This window comes from Pristis pectinata, chromosome 13, assembly GCF_009764475.1.
Source record: "Pristis pectinata isolate sPriPec2 chromosome 13, sPriPec2.1.pri, whole genome shotgun sequence".
Classification (NCBI taxonomy): Eukaryota; Metazoa; Chordata; class Chondrichthyes; order Rhinopristiformes; family Pristidae; genus Pristis; species Pristis pectinata.
The window spans coordinates 36341144-36357749 of NC_067417.1; the positions used below are offsets into that span (position 1 = coordinate 36341144).

Sequence of the window (16606 nt, forward strand, 5' to 3'; positions counted from 1 at the left end):
AGAACTGTCCATAAGCCGATGTTTCCATAAGGCAGACATAACTGTTTTCTGTAGCTACCCATATTGTTTCACTCTGCATTCACTTTCCGTAATTCTTTGATTTCATTGAATAATCACACTAACACTGTTATTACTAATATAATGGAATTTATACTGTATCCAGACACCACAAAACATTTTATTAATATTATTATTACTAACTTGAAAAGTGCTTTTAAAATATATGGGAGAATTTGTGTAAAGTCAGATTTCCTGAAGTCAGGTCATTCGTAACCCGGAGAGCCTGCATACACTTTATGTAATGCACAATGTTCTGGTCTCCATATTAACAGAAACAAATGAGACGCAAGAGAAGGTGAAAAAAATGACTTGCAAGAAAGATACCAGAACTGACAGTATTTGCCAAAAAGAAAATACAGAATGGCTGGGGTCTCCCCTAGAGAAAAGAGAAGACAGAGGGGCAATCTAATGGAGTTATTTAAGAATACGAAAGAGTCAGGTAAGGAAGATAAATGATGTGTTCAATTGTGAAAAAAAAACAAAATTTGGTGTTGGGGGAAAATAAATATAAAATAGATTTTAAGTCAAGTAGGGAATTTAGGAGAAAACTCTCTATCCAATAGTTGAATATGGTACTCACTTCCATCTGGAGTGGTTGAGGCAAATTAAATTGATTTAGTGGAATCGGGAGAGGAGAAAGGAATAGATTAAACTATAGCAAAGTCTCATAAGCAATGATTGTGAACCAGTGGTAGGAGAGGGTTATGCAGAGTATCAACATCATTGTTGGCCCAATGAGCTGAACAGACTGTTTCTGATTTGTACATTGTAAATATGCCTCAACAAAGTAACAGTTGCTAAATCAGTGAATAAAGTCTTAAGTCAATAAAATGGAGTGTGAGCGAGTGTGTCTGCTTTTGCAGTTAGTGAGCTGATCATTTTTGTGGTTCATAACCCAGAATGAAAAGTAAGAAAGAAACTGGAGCAATTGACCATATTTGGCATATCCCTGGAGACAAACTTAGCAAGATTAGGTCATTGTTACAGTCAACCACACTGCCATTTAGTACAGTTACTTGCCGATGGGCATAAAATACCATCATTAATCAAAAGGAATTTAGCTAGCTAAGCATGGAGATTTTATAAAGGTTGGAATAAATTGTCAGCCTTTACCTTCAAGAACATCAACAGAATTTTTTCTCTATTAAATAAGTATCTTTATGGTCAGGATGCCATTTTGAAGTACAAATAGGATTTTTCTTTCAGGCCTCTTACAGATCTTCACATCTGTACAGACTGTTGTCACACAAGATAGCCATGGTAAATTCCAACAAATGCTGTACCTCCAAATGCAAAACAGGACAACATTTGGCACCCTACAGATAAGTGAAATCTTCTAATGGCTACATTCACATAGGAAAGCAGGAACAGGATTAGGTCATTTGGCCATTCAGGCCTGCTCCACTATGCTATACGATCACACCTGATCTTTTATTTCAAAACCATTTTCCTGTTCTACCTCTTTGCTTGATGCCAAAACATTTTCATTTTTTTGCACTAGCGAGCACAGATTTTGCACTAGTCATCACAGCATTCCAGAAGGTAGGTTGCATGATGAAGACATCATGTGACCCACTTTCTGAAATGCTGAGCTGATGAAAGTTGATGGAAATCAAGGGTGAAGGACACGAAGATAATGGCCTTTAACTCATGCTTAAAAACAGAGACCTTTGTAAGGAAATCAAGCCGGATCAGGAAGTTCAGTTGCCCTGTGACTGAACTCAGTTAATGTTACAACCTTCTTATCATAATGTATGTTGCATTTAATAAAATATAAAGAACTAAGATAGGTGAGGCAGGAAGTTGATACGCTATAAATCCTATGCAGACTAAAGGCTAAAAATATTCCTATGGTAAGCAATCAGAATTTATTTCACTATATAAGCTTGCTGTTGTCTGTTTTATAAGCATTGTCAAAAAAATGTTCTTTGTACTTCAAAATGGAATCCTCAAAATAAAGTAGATCATATAATTTAAAAAATCCTTTCCTGCTTTCCTGTGTTTTAGAAAGCAACCTGTTTAAGTCGAAACCAAGTACCAATCCAGGAGAATTTGTGCCTCCGCCATCAGATTTCTAACCCATAAACACTACCTCATTATTCCTATTTATTGCACTATTTATTTTTGTAATATTTAGTAATTTTATGTCTTTGCACTGTGCTGCTGTTGCAAAACAACAAATTTCAAATCAGACAAGTCAGTGATAATAAATCAGATTTATTTTCGAACTTCAGTGGCTGAGCGCAAGTGAAAACAACCACCTTATGATTCCATGTGACCTTCTTTGGGGAGAAGTACTTATGTTTCTTAAAAAAATAATTGGACCCTAGGGTAGAGGTGCAGGCCAAGATTTGTTTAATTTCCATAAAAATGTTAAAAGTAAATAAGACAGCAGGTATTCCCAATCAATCCCTTTTAGAGTGACCAGTGGCTTCCATGTACCCTCACCATTTGCCCATGCCTCAGGCATCAGACAGACTAGGATGGAATCTGACAGGACTCCTAAATTCACTAACGCTGATGGGAAAATTTTACACGGAGATTTAATTTCACCAATCCATACTTAACCAGGAAGAAAATTTAGTTCACATCCACCTGAGCAAGTAATAATATTTTTACTTATTTTATGAACATGATACGAGTTGGAATAAATGGTTCAATTGTTGCCAATCTCCAGATTTAACTAGCTAAATTTTTGGGATTAACAAAGACAAGTCGATGGGGCTGAGACCGTGCTGACTTTACAGAGTACATAAACAGCTCTAATCAATGTCACCCAATTGTCATGGTTGAAGTTAAACATGATCTAAATTCAGTAAATTTGTTTTATGGGTTATGCCAGTTACAGGACAGTTGCTCTATTTATTCGATGCTATCCATTCTGGTTCATGAAAAATTAAAATGATCAGCTCGCTAAACTAACAGTACAATTTGCTTTAAATTAACTTTTAAATAAATGGAAATAAATTCACTTTCATTGAGTCAAGGTACCTTGTGCCCTTGTGGAAGGTGCTCCAGCTCCCACATTTGCATCCTGAGATGTGCCACATGTAATTCTGAGAGTGCACAATACTAAGACAGCATTATAATAGTAGAAAACTTCCAAAGTCTCACACCAGCATTCTTTAATTTAAACTCAGAAAAATTATCATTCTTCCCATCCACATTGTCAAAAATATTTCACATATTTACCATGGTGTGTGGCAATTGTGGGTCAAAGACATAGAACGTACTCCGAGTTCATAAAACATTCTTAGGGCTGCCAAACTGCTGTCAATTGAGTGTCCTCCTTCAATACTGATCAGACAAGCTATTTTTTCAGTGTTGTTCAAGGCTGGATTAAATGAAATGAATAAGTTAACATCAATTATCATTTGCATACATTCAGAAATGTTAAAGTTCCATGTGTGCTACATTGACATGATCCTAACTGGTACCTTTTGAAGATGTGACAAACTCAAATTCTGGATACTTCCTGCACATCCGCTTGATGACATCTATTTGTTCCATGGTTAAGCGAACCGCATCCTTATTCTGGGAGGAGCATAGTACGTATGCAGACCACAACTGTAAAGGCAAATGATGCCACATTGCATTTATTTTGTATACTGTATGAATGTTATTTAGAATTAACAAACATGAAGCAAGAGGAAAGTGAAACATTTTTTTCTACTATGTTGAATGCATAGAAGAAAGCTCCCTGTAAAACGGGTTCAGGATAATATAAATAATTGACTTAAATATGAGCTGAATAAACATCTAAATATGTATGTGTACTTTGTCTCACCTATCTTGCTATCCACACCAAGGTCTTCTTTACACTAGGGAATTTGAACAGGTAGGATCGCCAGATGATTTTGTGAAATATGATATCAAGATCAAGATATTTATTTATTAGTCACATGTACATCGTAACACACAGTGAAATGCGTCTTTTTGCATTACTGAGAATGTGCTGGGGCAGCCCGCAAGTGTTGCCATGCTTCCGGCGCCAACATAGCATGCCCACAGCTCCTAAACCGTACGTCTTTGGAATGTGGGAGGAAACCAGAGCACCCAGAGGAAACCCACACAGACACATAGGGAGAACATACAAACTCCTTACAGACAGCGGTGGGACTTGAAGCCAGGTCGCTGGCACTGTAATAGCGCTACGCTAACCGCTACCAGCGTTTGAGCAACCTGAGGATCCCCATTTTAACTCTCCTTTCCATCTTCACTCTGACTTCTATATCAAAGGCACTGCAAATCTTGCAATAAAGCTCATGGGAGACATTTAAAAAAAACTCTTCTGAGGGTAGAATTTCTGGCTTGGGACCAAATGGGAAATTGTACCAAAAATGTGCCAGTTAGCTTACACTTTAAGGTTTTGAAGTAGAATAACTCAGTCACATAAACAATTACACAAAACATTCCATGAATCAGTGCAAAGAAGCAGCATAACTCAAGGTAATAAACTTTACTTTCCTTTTAAGATGCATTTCAGTGTATACTTAAGGATGGTAAAACTTAGTGCATTTCAGTTAATATAGCCGAAAATGGGTAATGGCACAAAAATTAAGAATTTTTATTAATGGTGCCCAGACCTTCACTTATAAACAATTGGATTTAAAGTGATTGTTGATAAATTTTAAAAAAGATGCTGAATAATTTACCGTGCTCAGTGTCTTCATAAATTAAATGGACAAAAATTAGTAATCGTTAGCACCTTCGCAGCTCCAAAATGTGTAAATGGTCCATGAACACTTGTCAGATAAGTCATGCTAGATGTTATATTGGTGAGGGCGTTAGTGCATGCAATGGAAATCTAACAATGTTTGCAATGTGAGCCAACTGCAAAGTGAATCGGTGTTCAACGATGATTTTCTATCGGTGCTGCTCTTTTGGAATTCAACAGTCTATTCATCTTCCTCTTGTCAATGCAAATGGCTGAATACGCACTCAGCAGCACAGAGAACAATCTTCCCTCTGTCATCAGTGTCATTTACAGATTACCATTTACTTATAATTTACATATTAGTTGCTGGTCACATTGGGCTGTTGCTATGATTTTACAAATATCTGGTTATTTGTAAGGTCTACAGGAAATGGTTTGGTGGATACTGAAGGACTTTTCCTGACTTCAAAGTTTCTGCTCCAATGTATTGTTTCCAGATAAGGGTAATAAAACGGCTGCTTTCCTTGGAGAACAGCATCACTGGGGAAATGAAAATAAGACCATACATAGCAAGGAAACCTGCTGAAAGGTGGAGGAAGAGGGGAGAAGGAAGAGTGGGAAGAAGAGGACTCTCAGTAGGAGTCCATATCCACAGAATGTTCTGAGACTATTTCTCCTCACCCTTAACGAGAAGTGTGTCAGCATTAGCATTTCAATGTGGAAATATTTAGTGAAAATTGCTACCAGCTGCAATCAAATTTGTAACCTCCAAGCAGAGCAAGGGCCACGTTCTCCATGGCTCTCAAAATGACTGTCCAAATAAGCTTTTATGTATCAGGCTCCTCACAGACGGCAGCTAGAGATGTTTGCAACATCTCGCAATTTGCAGCCCACTGTTGCAGAAGATAGGTTATTTATTTCTTCTGTTCAAAGATATTTCATTCCCCATTGGAAAGGGACAAGCAGGCTGATTAATGCGTGGTTTTGCCATGTTTACAGGATTCCCCCATAGCACACAGTCCTACTGACTACATAACTATCACATGCCAATTCTGCCCTATACTGGAACCAAAGAGGAATTTACTCCCTCAACATCCAGTTACTATCTAGGCTGTGTCCTTGGAAAAGTGATCGTGCCTTTATAAGCAGTATTATGATGTGCCAACTGGTCACTCTGGCAAACCAGGTGGTTACCAGATAGCAAGAGCTATTTCACAACAACGGTGCACAACCTGCACAGGGAGGCAGCAGGCTTTCAGTGAAAGCCACACTGCTATGTTACAGCAGATCACCAACGTGCTGAAACGATGCTTCACTGCCTGGCCTCCACTGGAGCCCTGCAATAAATGGACAGTGGAAGACAGCATTTGGGTAGAATTTTTGGATGCTGCACAATCATCACCATCTGCTTTTTTATAATTCATTTTCAGGATTTGGGTGTCACTGGCAAGGCCAGAATTTATTGCCCATCCTTAATTTCCCTGGAGAGGTTGGTGATGAGCCACTTTCTTCACTGCTGCAGTTCTTGTAGCAAAAGTCCTCCAACAGTGCTGTTGGTAGGGAGTTCCCAGGATTTAAACCCAGTCACAATGAATGTCTGGCGATATATTTCCAAGTCAGGATGATGTGCGTCTCCCTTATTGTCAGGATGGTGTATCTAGCCCTTATAATTCATTGTTTCCAAGTCCAATTTATTTCTCCAATGAAGGTCAATTGAGAAGTGCAACTAGTGTTAAACAGTTCAACCTTGTTATTGTTGCCAGGCTACAGAGCAATAAGCAATGGGTTAATTGTGAACACGCTTCCTGCACTCATTCTGTAGGAAGGTAATGCAATTTATTCTAGTCTAGAAATGCTATAGAACTTTGAACCAAACATATCCTCTATAAAATTGTCATATTGCAATCCTGCCTCCTAGAGATTTTATTTCCTCCCATTTTAGTTCATTTTTCAGACCTCACACTGCTGCCACTATATACTATACATTCCCTTTTCTAATATACCTGTGACTTAAATGAGATGATCTGTGAATTATTCCATTCACAAGATTTTAATGCTGCTCGTTCTTTACACTAAAGGTTTCCGTCCAAATGAAACACATCTCTTGTTTCCATAGCAGCATTTCTTTTCTACTTATTTGAGACAATTAACTTGGTTATCTCCACAACTTGCTGGTGATATATATAACTAGAGTCAAAATACCACAGATGCCAGAAATTTGGAATAGCAATAGAAAATGCTGGTAAAATGAAGCTGGTTAGGTAGCACCCGCAAAAAGAAAGCAAGATGAAAAAATACTCCTTTGGGCATAACAGACCTTGTGTTGTCAGACAAACAATTTCTAGATTAAGTTGTGAAGATGCAAGGTTGGGTAAACATTTTTTGCTTTACATTCTCTGATAATTGGCAAGTTCCTATTTTGAACTTTTTCTTACGAGAACAAATAAATAGGGAGACTTTACATGCATCCAGCTAATTTGATAATACATGCTGTATTTCCTTGAATAAAAGGTATAACAGCTTTTTTCATCTCTTTTCACACTGTTTTTCTGTCTCCTCCCACTTCTGCTGAAGGCTTTGATCCTCAAAGTCGTAAATTCATACAGCAAAGAAACACCCCTCAGTTTACCAAGTTCATGCCAACCATCAATCACCATTAACTAATCCTACATTAATCCCATTTTTTAAAATTCTGTTCACATTCTCATCAAATCTACCAGTAAGGACAATTTACAGTGACAAATTAAACCTACGAACCCATGAGGCAGTGGCTCCACTAGTTGCACCACTGTACTGCACCAGTCCTTCTCTGTCTATGACCCTATAATCCTCCGTTGGGGTGTAGTTCATACTGATCATCATGCTCATTGTTTATGTGTGAATCTACTGCTGCCAGGCTGTGGTTCTGGTAGACACTTCAGCCTGACCTTATCCTTTACTTGTCCAATATTTACACAGACTTACATGTGAACGTACAAATGAGGGGAGGCGACCCAGCCGCTTGAGTTTCCTGCAGCATTCAGTAAGATTGTAACCTCAACTTCACATTCCTGTCTACCCCAGTAACATTTTAACTCCTTCAGGACAGGTTTGATGTGGCAATCATGAGTAAAGGATCTGGGCAATTTTTGCCACTCATTCTCAGGGGCTTAGGGCAGACTAGGCAGACTTGAATACACCCAGAGCCACAATGTATGGTGATCAGCTAACTGTCCTCAAACCCAAGTCTTTCAGGTTCATATGGCCTAGCAGTTAACTAGGTAAACTGACAATCACTGGGGAACCAGTTGCCATTATGAGAGGGTACATGTAGAGATAAATAGAAGGGCAGGCTTAGTGAATTACTTTACAAACCTTACTAACACTGGAGTAAAAACAGAAAATGCTTGAAACACTCAGCAGGTAAGGCAGCATTGTGGAACATCTTTCCATGTTTGCTGCCTGACTTGCTGAGTGTTTCCAGCATTTTCTGTTTTTATTCCAGATTTCCAGCATCTGCAGATTTTTATTTTTCATTTACTAAAACTGGAGTACTGCTTTTAAATCAAAAAAAGTCTTGTTTTTAATGTTATTACATGCTTCTCTCCAAGAGAAGCCTGACTACAAGTTCAATCATTATTAATAAGGTTAACAAAAAGGCCTAATTTCAAATGACACAGAATTTGGATTTTGTTATAATTTCCATTCTATTCCTTCTGCCCAAATATCAAAATTCATTTCTGAAATATAAACATCAAGTTCTTTTTCACTTTTGTCCATGTGTTTCCACTCCAACCTCAATATTCCTTTTCAAACTGTTCAAAAAATATCTATCCATAAATAACCTGATTACCCAAACAATACCAACTTCCCCAGTATTGATTAGAACGTCTTTCATACAAAAAAGCTTAGATGCAGCGGGATTTCTTCAGTGCATCCAAGAGGGGTTCTTGAAACAGTATGTGGAGAGTCCAACTAGAGGAGAGATCATACAGGACTTAAGCATTGAGAAATGAGCCAGGCCAGGTGACAGACCTGATAGTGGGTGAACATTTTGGGAATAGTGACCACAACTCATTATGTTTTAAGATAGTTATGAGTAAGGATAAAGTTGGATCTTGCGGGAAGGTACTAAATTGGAGAGGGAAAATTGCAACAGGATAAGGTAGGAGCTAAGGAGGCATTGGTTGGGAGCAGCTGCTGTTGGACAAGTCCATGTCTGACATGTGGGAGTTGTTTAAAGACCAGCTGATCAGAGTTCAGGATTGGCACGTTCAAGTAAGGAGCAAGGACAAGGATGGTAAGATAAGGGAACATTGGATGACCGTTGGATTTAGTCAGGAGGAAAAAGGAAGCATACATAAGGTTCAGGAAGATCAAATCAGACTGGGCCCTTGTGGAATAGAAAGACAGCAGGAAAGTGCTCAAGCAGGCAATTAGGAAGATGAAAAGGGGCCACGAAATGTCCTTGGCAGCAGGGTCAAAGAGAATCCCAAGGCATTTTATACTTGCATTCAGAAAAAGAGGATAACTAAGGAGAGGGTAGGTCCATTCAAGGATAAAGGAGAGAATTTGTGCTTGGAGTCAGAGCAAGTGGCAGAGGTACTAAATGAATACTTTGCATTGGTATTTACTGAGGAGAAGGATTTGGAGGATAGTGAAAACAGAGTGGGGCACGCTAATGTGCTGGGACATTTTGAGATTAAGGTGGTAGTTCTGGGTCCTCTGAAAAGCATTAAGGAGGACAAGTCGTCAGAGCCTGATGGCATATATCCCAGAATATTGGAAGAAGCAAGTGAGGAGATTGCTGGGGCTTTGACAAAGATCTTTGTGTCCTCACTAGCAACAGGCAAGGTCCCAGAGAACTGGAGAGTAGCAAGTGTTGTGGCTTTGTTCAAGAAGAGAAATAGAGATAATCCAAGTAATTATAGGCCAGTGAGCGTCATGTCAGTGGTAGGGAAGCTATTGGAGAGGATACTTAGGGATAGGATTTACGTGCATTTGGAAAGGCATGGCCTGATTAGGAACAGTCAGCATGGTTTTCTGCAGGGCAGGTCATGCCTTACAAACTTGATTTTGAGTTCTTTGAGAAGTTACAAAGGTGCCTGTTGAGGGTAAGGCAGTGGACATTATCTACATGGACTTTAGTAGGTCATTTTATAAGGTCCCTCAAGGTAAGTTGATTCAGAAGATAACAATCATGGGATCCAGGGTGAATTGCAAGTTTGGATTCAGAACTGGCTTGCCCATAGAAGACGGAGAGCAGGGGGTGGAAGGTTGTTATTCTGGCTGGAGGTCTGTAACCAGTGGTGTTCCACAAGGGTCAGTGCTAGGACCTCTGTTGTTTGTGATATATATCACTGACTTGGATGAAAATGTAGATGAGTGGATTTGCAAGTTTGCAGATGACACCAAGACTGGTGGAGTTGTGGACAGTGTAAAGGACTATCAAGAATACAGCAGGACATAGATCATTTACAGATATGGGCAGAGAAGTGGCAGATGGAGTTTAATCCAGCAAGTGTGAGGTGTTGTACTTTAGGAGGTCAAATGAAAGGAGAAAGTATAAAGTTAATAGTGGGCCCCTTAATAGCATTGAAGTATAAAGGGATCTTGGGGTCCAAGTCCATAGTTCACTGAAAGTGGCTATGCAAGTGGATAAGATGGTAAGGAAGGCATATGGTATGCTTGCCTTCATTGGAAGTAAGGAAGTCATACTGCAGCTATATAAAACTTTAGTCGAACCACATTTGGAGTGCTGTGTGCAGTTCTGATCGCCCCATTATAGGAAGGATGTGGAGACCATGGAAAGGGTGCAGAAGAGGTTGACCAGGATGCTGCCTGGATGAGAGGGTACGAGCAAAAAGGAAAGGTTGGACAAACTTGGGTTGTTCTCCCTACAGCATCAATGGCTGACGGGAGACCTGACAAAAGTTTTTAAAATTATGAGAGGCATAGACAGGGTAGACAGTCAGAACCTTCTCCCCAGGGTAGAAATGTCAAATACAGAGGAAATGCTTTTACAGTTGGTGGGGGGAAAGAGTTTAAAGGCGACGTGAGGGGCAAGTTTTTTTTTTTTACACAGAGAGTGGTAGGTGCCTGGAATGGATTACCAGGGGTAGTAGGGGAAGCAGGCAGTTTGGTGGAGTTTAAGAGGCCTTTAGATAGAGACATGAATATGAAGGGAATGGAGGGATATGGATGATACACAGGAGGAGGACATTTAATATAAATTGGCATCAAGATCGGCACAACATAATGAGCCAAATAGAACAGTACAGCACTGGACAGGCCAAGTTTTATGTTCTAATTCATTTACTTTGAAGCATTTCAGTCAGCTCCATTCTTAGGTAATTGTAAAGGTTGTTCATTGTATTCAATGTACGGTATCTTAAAAAGCTATAAAAATCATACAATATTTTACAGAAGACTATGATATGGGCTGTAACATATCAGGATGTGTATTGTGGATAAAAATACATCTTTATGTATTTTTATGCAAAAGGTTAGCATGCTGACCTTATACACTGAATTAGACTACACTGAAGATATTCATTCTTTCTGCCAATTACAATCATTGAAATTAGTCATTGGCCAACCGTCTCTGAAGAAATTTAACATTTTGGACTACATTAAGTCAGTCTCATTTGGAAAGGTCACAGCCAGCATGGGGGATAAAACATACTTGCGCAACCATTTTTGGCCTTTTCAGAAAACCATTCATTGCTTTGGAGATTTTTCATTTCTGTTCAGCAGGTACAAATATCCTTATAGTATAGTGGAATTGGATTATCTGAGTAGCTGTTTTCAAAGACAGCAGTTACCAGAACCTTAGCAGCTACGGGTTTATGGTACTCACCTTGTAATCTCCGCTACTGTAGGTTTGATTCTCTGTAATGGGTTGAAAGTGAAGAATGGAAATACATTGCACCAGGCTTTAACCAATCATAACTTCAAGCTATCATATCCAACCAAAGCACCCGCTAATTTCAAAACGATAAAAATACCATTTATTGTGAACATTTACTATACTCTTCTGGTCAGTTCATTCTCTCAACAATTTGCAGAAAGTCTCCCAGACTACTCTTCATAAACAACAGAAAAAGGAACAGCAAAAGAAAAAAAACTGAGAAAATATACCTGAGCTCCCACATTTCCTTCTTTCAGTTTGTTAAGATTTGTACGGGTCTTGGTCAGAGTATTCAAATCAACTGCAGTCAGGTTGTTGTTAAAGTATCTTCTTAGCTGTAGCGCTAAATCATTGTGGCTATGGACAATAACAAATGATAATGAGCTCATTCCAAATGCTATATTTGGAAGTTTAATTACCTTGATTCTAGCTTAACCACATCAATTGCCACTATTTTGTCACCATCAGCTCTCTAATTCAAGATTTTACAGACAACTAATTCATCCATCAATCATCTTTCGTTGATCTTGCCTAGGACCATTTCTATTTAACCTCAGTTGGAGAATCAGGTGTAATGATTACTTTTCCCACTCTGCCTTTCCAAGGATCACACCCTGACCCCACCTTTTTCTCACCATTGAGGAACACCACTGGTCACAGACCCCAGGCAAAGAAACATCCCTCCGCCATACCCTTTGTCTTCTATGACCAAGCCAATTTGGTATCCAATTTACCAACTCACCATGGATCCCATGACATTTAATCTTCTGGACTAGCCAACCATGAAGGACTTTGTCAAATAATTTACTAAAGTCCTTGTTAGAAACATCCACTGCCCTACCCTCATCAATCATCTTCATCACCTCCTCAAAAAGCTCAATCAAGTTTGTGAGACATGATCTCTCTCACACAAAACCATGCTGACTATCCCTAATAAGTCCACACTTTTCCAAAAGTGAGTAAATTCTGTCCAAGAATCTTTTTCAATAATTTCCCTGCTGGCCTATAATTTCCTGGTTTGGCCATGTTGCCTTTCTCAAACAAAGGAATAACATTTGCTATTCTACAGCCCTCCGTAGCTAGAGAGGATACAAAGATCTCGGTCAAAATCCCAGCAATCTGCTCCCTTGCCCATGTCAGTAACACGGATGAATTCCATTAGGCCCTGGGGTGCTTATCCATCTTACTGTTTTTTGAAGAAGAGACCCAACACCTCCTCTTCCTTAATATTGACATGCCCAAGAACATTATCATATCTCTCCCTGATCTCAGCATCATCCACATCCTTCTCCTTGGTGAATGCTGATGCAAAGTACTCATTTAAATCCTCGCCCAGTTCCTGGCTCCAGGCATAAACTCCCTTCTTTATCCTTGAGTGGACTTGCCCTTTCCCTAGCTACCCCCTTCCTTTTAATACGTGTATTAAATACCTTGGGATTCTCCTTAATCTTACTTACCAAGGGCATTTCATGGCCCTTTTTAGCCCTCCTAATTCCTTGTTTAAGTTCTTTCCTGCTTCCTTTATATTCATCGGGGCCTTGTTCGTTTTTAGCTTCCCAAACTTTACATATGCTTCCTTTTTCTATCTGACTAAACTTACATCTCTTGTCATCCTTGTCTTTCACCCCCATAGGAACATGCTGGTCCTTAACTTTGAGCGTATATTCCTTTGTCCCACTAGCACCTTGTAAATCCTGTCCCTGAGAACCTTTTCCAATAATTTCCCCGCCAGCCTATGATTTCCTAGTTTGTCCATGTTGCCTTTCTCAAACAAAGGAACAACATTGGCTATTCTACAGTTCTCTGAGACCACTCCTGTAGCTAAAGAGGATACAAAGAACTCTGCCAAAACCCCAGCAATCTGCTCCCTTGCCTCTGTCAGTATACTCGGATAAATTCCACTAATGTTCAATGCCTTTGTGCCTTTCCAACTTTTTTTTTTGCCTTTCACCTCTGAACTTTCTCCAGCACTCTCACAGACTTCCAGCCAGCAAATTGTGCAAGGAACTAAGGTGCAGTGGGCAACGTACCCGTCAATCAATGGTGCAGTTCTCATTATCTCTTTCACGCATTCTTTTCCTAGCTTCTCTCCTGTGGACACCAGTCTGCTGGACAGTATCAAGAGCAGGCATAAATCTGGATGAAGTAATGCCCAGAAAGCCATCTTGTTGACAGAAATCCCTTATCCTGGAGTGGAGAATGCAAACAGACAATATCCTCTTCAAGTCCAAGTCAGCTGTTAAAAAACAAAAAGCAAATGTAAAATAGCACAGCTCACTCTTTCAGTGACACCTTGCACTACAGTGATGATAGTGTTCACAAAATAATGTATCTGAACAATAGATGAAAACATGCTGAAATTCCACCAGATCCTCACTCTGAGGTCCAACTCTGAGAAGTCAGCATCCACAGGAAAAAATGCAAAAAGTGAAAGAGGTGCACTGTGCACCCTAACCTCTTCATAGCAACTGGGTATGTTTTAAGTGCAGTGCAATGTAAGAGAAACAGTAGCCAAATAAAATATAACAAGCTCCCCCAAACTGCAGTGACATAATAATCAGATAACTAACAGGTTCAGTGATGTCCGTTGGGGATTAGCCATAACATTCCTGCCACTGTCTGTAAGGAGTTTGTACGTTCTCCCCGTGTCTGTGTGGGTTTCCTCCGGGTGCTCCGGTTTCCTCCCACATTCCAAAGACGCAGGGGTTAGGAAGTTGTGGGCATGCTATGTTGGCGCCTGAAGCGTGGGGACACTTGCAGGCTGCTCCCAGAACACTCTGCGCAAAAGATGTATTTCACTGTGTGTTTCTATGTAGATGTGACTAATAAATCTTATCTCTTATCTAAATTTCTCCATTTGAAACATCACTAGGGGATTGTTTTAGGGTCCGTCTGAGGCAGCAAACGGGGCTTTGTTTTTAAGGTTTCCTTCGTGGGATGGTAAAGTCCGATTCAACCAGGACTACCCAGGAGCGAAAGCCTAAATTCCGGAGTGGGTCTTGAAGTCACCGCCTTCTTGTTCAGAGGGACAGTACCGAGTGACAGAGCGAGCTGCCGCAACGGGCAAGGCTGTGTTTGCACCAGCTTTACTTTAGCCCATTCACAGTCGACATCATTCTTATTTTGGCTCCGAACTAAGGATAGTTTGCGCTACCAGAACGGCGAGGGAGCACTCTCATTTCACTCGGTCCTCCCAGCTTCCATCAGAAAGGTTGGACGTCCTTCCACTAACACAGGGCAGTGAATCCTGACCCCGGTGGGCAGGAACGGGACATTGCCCAAAGTGCCCCACTTGTACCTGTGCCGTTACACTGGTCCGCAGTCCGGCATCAGTCCACCCGCTGGTCCAGGGCCACTCTCGGGGCGGGGGGGTTGGGGGCACCACCAATCTCAGCCTGGGATCTGGCGCTGTGCTGACCGAGTTATTGCGGGGACGCCGCGTCTCTCCTTCCACGAATGTGGCTGAGCCCCGCCGCTCGCTGCCGCATCAGTCTAACATTGGAATATCTCGAAGCTCCAGCCACGGACCTGCCGGGAGGGTGTCTGTGGGTGGAGAGGCTGGGTTGCAGCAGTTAATGTGATGCCTCCCACAATCCAATAGCCCGACCGCAACCATCGCCAGTTTTCCGGGAAGTGGTGGAGTGCTCATTAGTGCAAGAGTTAAAGTCAAAGACTTTAAAACGTAAGTGCAGAAACCCGTGGGCTGTGGAGTGAGTGAAGAGGGTGAGGTGCCCTTCAAAAAGACGTTAGTGTGAAAATGTAAACCAATAGTTTGTTTAAAAAATCAATTTATCTTCGAAGCCAAAAGTAAGATTGCCACCGCAGGATTACAAAGCAGTTTTTTTCTTATTTTTTTTAAGTTTATGATGCATCTTAATTATCTGGTGTGCAATCATTTTCCCAGTTAGTATTAGTTTATGAAGCAGATAGTATTGTAAAGGTTGGATATGTCCCTCCTCCATCTCCCTTCGTATTGAAAACCAACTTGCATCTCTCTCTCTCTTCCAGCAAAAAAAAAAACGAGATGCTGGAGGAACGCATCGGGTCAGGCAGCTTCCAGGTAGGGAAACGGGCAGTCGACGTTTCAAGTGAAGACCCCTCACTGGGCTGACGAGCGGGTAGATAGGCAGTAGAAAGTGTTGAGGGGATGGAGTCTGGCAAGAGCTGGCAAGCTATAGGTGGATCCTTGTGTGGAGAGGATGATTGACAGATGGAATCAGGTGGGGAAGGGTGGAGATCGTGACAAAGGCTGGGTTATCAGGGACTTGGGGGTGGGGGAGACTGGAAAGAAGTGGGTGTGTGGGCAGACCTGAAAGAAAGGGAGCAGTTTACCTGAGAATTTCAAATGTTCGTGCCATCGGGTTGTAGACCATCCAGGTGGACTAGGAGGTGCTGTTCCTCGAGTTTGCATTGGCCTGCAAGGAGAGCAGGCATTGGCTGGAAAAAGTGGAAAAAGTCTGCAATTCGGTACAAACTCTGGCAAAACAAAATTACTTTGGTACATCACGTGTCCACTTAAAGGAAATTGGATGTCTCAAACATATAGAGCAACACAGCACGGATACAGGCCCTTCGGCCCAACCAGTCCATGCTGACCACAGTGCCCACCCAGCTAGTCCCAATTTTCTGCGTTCCACCCATATCCCTCTAAGCCCCGCCCCTCCATGTACCTATCCAAGTGCTTCTTAAATGATACTATTGAACATGCCTCAACCACTTCCTCTGGCAGCTCAGCCCATATACTCACCACCCTCTGCATGAAAAAGATGCCCCTCAGCTCCCTTTTAAACCTTTCCCCTCTTACCCTAAATCTATATCCCTGAGTTTTGGACTCCCCTGTGCTGGAGTCCAAAACTAGGGGGAGAGATTTAGGGTCCCCCTTATCTATGCCTCTCATTATTTTAAACATTTCTATAAGGTCATTCTCATTGTCCCCTTTATTCCTCATTCCAAAGAATAAGGACCTAGCCTGGTCAACCTCTCCCTATAACTCAGGCCTT

General features: G+C 40.9%; 1 protein-coding gene across 3 annotated transcripts in view; it reads right to left on the minus strand.

Moving 5' to 3' along the window:
- Positions 1–16026, minus strand: part of dpep2 (dipeptidase 2) — a 53365-nt gene extending 37339 nt beyond the window's left edge. The window contains exons 1-6 of one of the 3 annotated variants that reach the window (XM_052028718.1): positions 15939–16026; positions 14905–15149; positions 13637–13842; positions 11837–11963; positions 3498–3627; positions 3253–3394 (exon numbers count right to left, since the gene is read on the minus strand). In XM_052028718.1, coding sequence (XP_051884678.1) covers positions 3253–3394; positions 3498–3627; positions 11837–11963; positions 13637–13770 — 533 coding nt within the window. In that variant the 5' untranslated portion in view covers positions 13771–13842; positions 14905–15149; positions 15939–16026. Of the gene's footprint in view, positions 1–3252; positions 3395–3497; positions 3628–11836; positions 11964–13636; positions 13843–14904; positions 15334–15938 lie in introns of those variants that run through there. The other 2 variants (XM_052028719.1, XM_052028717.1) reach the window with 2 other exon arrangements.
- Positions 16027–16606: the final 580 nt, after the last annotated feature.